This window comes from Gossypium arboreum, chromosome 2, assembly GCF_025698485.1.
Source record: "Gossypium arboreum isolate Shixiya-1 chromosome 2, ASM2569848v2, whole genome shotgun sequence".
Lineage (NCBI taxonomy): Eukaryota > Viridiplantae > Streptophyta > Magnoliopsida > Malvales > Malvaceae > Gossypium > Gossypium arboreum.
In genome coordinates this window covers 95,356,487-95,360,013 of record NC_069071.1, presented here as the reverse complement: position 1 = coordinate 95,360,013, position 3,527 = coordinate 95,356,487, and the positions used below count along the sequence as shown (strand labels likewise).

The 3,527-nt window shown below is 33.0% G+C and overlaps 1 protein-coding gene across 1 annotated transcript; it reads left to right on the top strand.

Moving 5' to 3' along the window:
* Positions 1–1,400: 1,400 nt before the first annotated feature.
* On the top strand, positions 1,401–3,227 carry LOC108466458 (F-box protein At1g70590-like). The gene is made up of 4 exons (XM_017766818.2): positions 1,401–2,009; positions 2,114–2,247; positions 2,358–2,540; positions 2,896–3,227. Exons 1-4 carry the CDS (start codon positions 1,490–1,492, stop codon positions 3,061–3,063), a joined length of 1,005 nt encoding a protein of 334 aa, XP_017622307.1. The 5' UTR covers positions 1,401–1,489; the 3' UTR covers positions 3,064–3,227.
* Positions 3,228–3,527: the final 300 nt, after the last annotated feature.

Here is a 3,527-nt window from a genome sequence, read left to right as displayed (position 1 = left end):
GCTGTCAAACTTTTTTTAAAAAGTAATTGAGCTCTTTTTTTTTTTTGCACTCAATTGAGTATTTAAACTTTCAAAATACATAAAAAATACCCTAAAACTTTTTCAAAAAATTAATCAAGCCATTGTTCTTTTTTAGTACTCAATTGAGTACTTGAGTTGTCAAAATGCATCAAAAAGGCCATCAAAATTTTTCAAAAAAAGCAATTAAGTATATATTTTTTTTATACTCAATTGTCAAAATACATAAAAATACCTTTTGACCGTAAACTTTATTAGTCAATTGTTAAAGTTAACGCCTTTAATGTTTTTAAGTTAGAACCACCCAGTGTCATAATCACTATGTCATATGTGACAAAAAATTATAAAAATAAAAATCAATAAATGTTATAAAATTAAACTTTAATAAAAATATAAAAATATTTAAAATTTACTAAAAATAAATAAGTAAACATCGTAAAAAATTATAAAATTTTATAAAAATCATAAAAATGCATAAAAATGTTCTTTAACCATTAACTTTGACTATTGACCGTTAAAGTTAACGATCCTTTTTTTTTTCTAGTTAAAGCCATCGCATGTCGCAACACAATGGACATGTGTCAAAAATGATAAAATAAAAATCAATAAAAGTTATAAAAAATTACAAAATGCTTCTTTTGGTATGATGATTTTTATAATTCTTTTATGAATTTTATATTTTTTACATTTTTATCATTTTCTTGATTTTATAAAATTTCTATATATTTTTTCTATATTTCTATATAATTTATAATATTTTTCCTAATTTTAATAAAAATTAAATATTTCTTATATTTTTATTAAAATTTAATATATTTTATAATTTTTATTTTTTATCATTTTTTGCCACATGCATGCTATGGCTGTGATATGTGGTGATTTTAATTAAAAAAAATAAGGACAGTTAGCTTTAACGATCAAATAGTCTTTTGGATGCATTTTGGCAATTGAGTGAAAAAAAAGTAGGGACTTAATTGCTTTTTTAAAAATGTTTGAGTGCCTTTTTAATATATTTTGACAGTTCAAATACCAAATTGAGTAAAAAAAATAAAGGCTTAATTACTTTTTTTTTTAAAGTATTAGAGTCTTTTTGATGTATTTTAAAAATTCAAGTATCTAATTGAGTGAAAAAAGGATTTAATTACTTTTTTTGAAAAAAAATGTGAGCTTTTTACACTATTGAGCTTAAACAAAAGCATAGAGATTTAATGTCTCAAAATTAAAGTAAGGACTTAAATTTTAAATTCTAGAATTCAGGGTCCTTTCACATATTTAAACCCTTCAAATATATTTTCCGGTCATGTGAACTATAATTAAAGTACCACGTGTCGAGTAACTGTGTTCCAAATTAAATATAGAGGTCACGTCATTCTACAAGCACTTGCTCCCATAGTTCTTTCTTAAAGAATAAATAAATAAATGCTTCCCCTGACGCTTTCTCCATGCGAACTTAGGAAAGTAAAGCAGCAACATGAACCAAAAAACATTGCTAGACCGATCGGACGCCTCCTGGTTCATTGCGTTTCCGTTTTCCAAACCCGACGGTAGAGATGCAAAGCCCAAATCTTCATGCTGGTCCAAGGTCAGTTCAGAATCGTCATCATCTCCGACCAACTATCCCGATTTTTCAGCTCTCCCTTTCGACATATTAACGAAAATCGCGGCGCCGTTTAATTTCCCGAATCTTCTAGCGGCGTCTCTGGTGTGTAGGTCGTGGGGCGACGCGCTTCGGGCTTTGAGGGAAGCCATGGTACTACTGCGTCAGGGGAAGCAGTTCAAGCACGGTCGAGGCGGTGTTGGGCGCAATTTGGAGAAAGCTCTCGTCTCTTTTCTGAAAGGCTCTGCGCGTGGCTCCACGCTTGCCATGGTCGATGCGGGGCTTGTTTACTGGGAAAGGGGTCAGAAGGAAGAGGCGATTGCTCTTTATCAAAAAGCTGCTGCCCTTGGTGACGCTGCTGGCCAGTGCAATCTCGGAATTTCATACTTGCACGGTATTTTCTCTTTTTTTTTCTTAATCGAATTTCATCAACTTTTTCTCAAATCCTAGCTTATAATTTAATGCCATACAGTTTGAATTCTTTTTAACGATATCCAGCACAACCTCAAAATCATAAGGAAGCTGTAAAATGGTTGCATCAAGCATCAATTGGGGGCCATGTTCGAGCTCAATACCAGCTGGCCCTTTGCCTACATCAAGGTCTTGGGGTGGAACAAAATCTTCAGGAAGCAGTAGGGGGTTCTTTGCTTACCGGTTTTAATTATATTCATAAATCGAGCGTGTTGTATTTGAGAAAACTTGGATGATAGGATTTATTTTGTTGGTTACTGTTGTTTATCAGGCTAGATGGTATCTAAAGGCTGCTGAAGGTGGATACGTGCGTGCAATGTATAATGCTTCCCTTTGTTATACATTTGGGGAAGGTTTATCACATAGTCGTAGACAAGCGAGGAAGTGGATGAAGAGAGCAGCTGATCGTGGCCATGGCAAAGCTCAATTTGAACATGGACTTGCTCTATTTTCCGTATGTCACTTTCTTTTTTCTTTGTTTAAAAATATAGAGAATAATAGAAACGTGTGTGAGATACTGAGTGTCTTTTAATAGCAAAAAGTAGTTCTCTTTGATATTTGATGAAAGGAATGTGATTTTCTGCTTATGTCACGTTGAAGTAGAATGGGGAAATATGATTGAGGGGGGAAAACAGAACCCTTCTTTTTCTTCCCTTTTTTGCTCGTATGCAGACTTGCTTCTGGTTCAAGTTTTTCATTTTTTGTTGGTGTGATTCTGATTATTTCTACCTTCTCAATGGCAAAATTGTGTGCCTATACCACTATTATATTTATAAGCTGATATGGCTGTGATGATAATATTTGGGCAGGAAGGGGAATTGCTGAAAGCTATTGTGTATCTTGAACTTGCTACACGTTCTGGTGAAACTGCTGCAACTCATGTCAAAAATGCAGTTCTTCAGCAACTCTCGGCAACTTCTCGTGACCGTGCCCTGCTTCTTACTGATAATTGGCGTGCTTTGCCTTCCTCCCGATGAGTATACCTACACTGTTTATTGAACTTTCTCATCTAATCCTGTAATTGCCTGTTACTTTCGGTTCTCTTGTTAAATGCTTGACGAGTGACAAGAAAATTATTAATATATTATGGTGTTGTCTCCTTTTTGTTTTCTGGTTCTAGTGTCATTGATCTTTTAGTAAACATTCAAATTGGGTTTTTGTTATTTTTGCCTTGACCAACGAAAAGGATGATGATAACCAAAGATTTCATCTTTGAATGTTTCAATACTTATATTGGAGGAAACGAATTTGCACTCTTGACCTAAATTTTATATGAAGGTGGGGCTTCCTTAGGCAACCATGAGGTTAAATAATAACATTATTATTGTATTCTACTTTGTAAAAAACCGTTAATGTTTTTTCTTATTAAATATGAGAAATAATATAAATAATATTTAAAACCGTACATATATAGATGTCTATTGTACCTACACTGCCCACC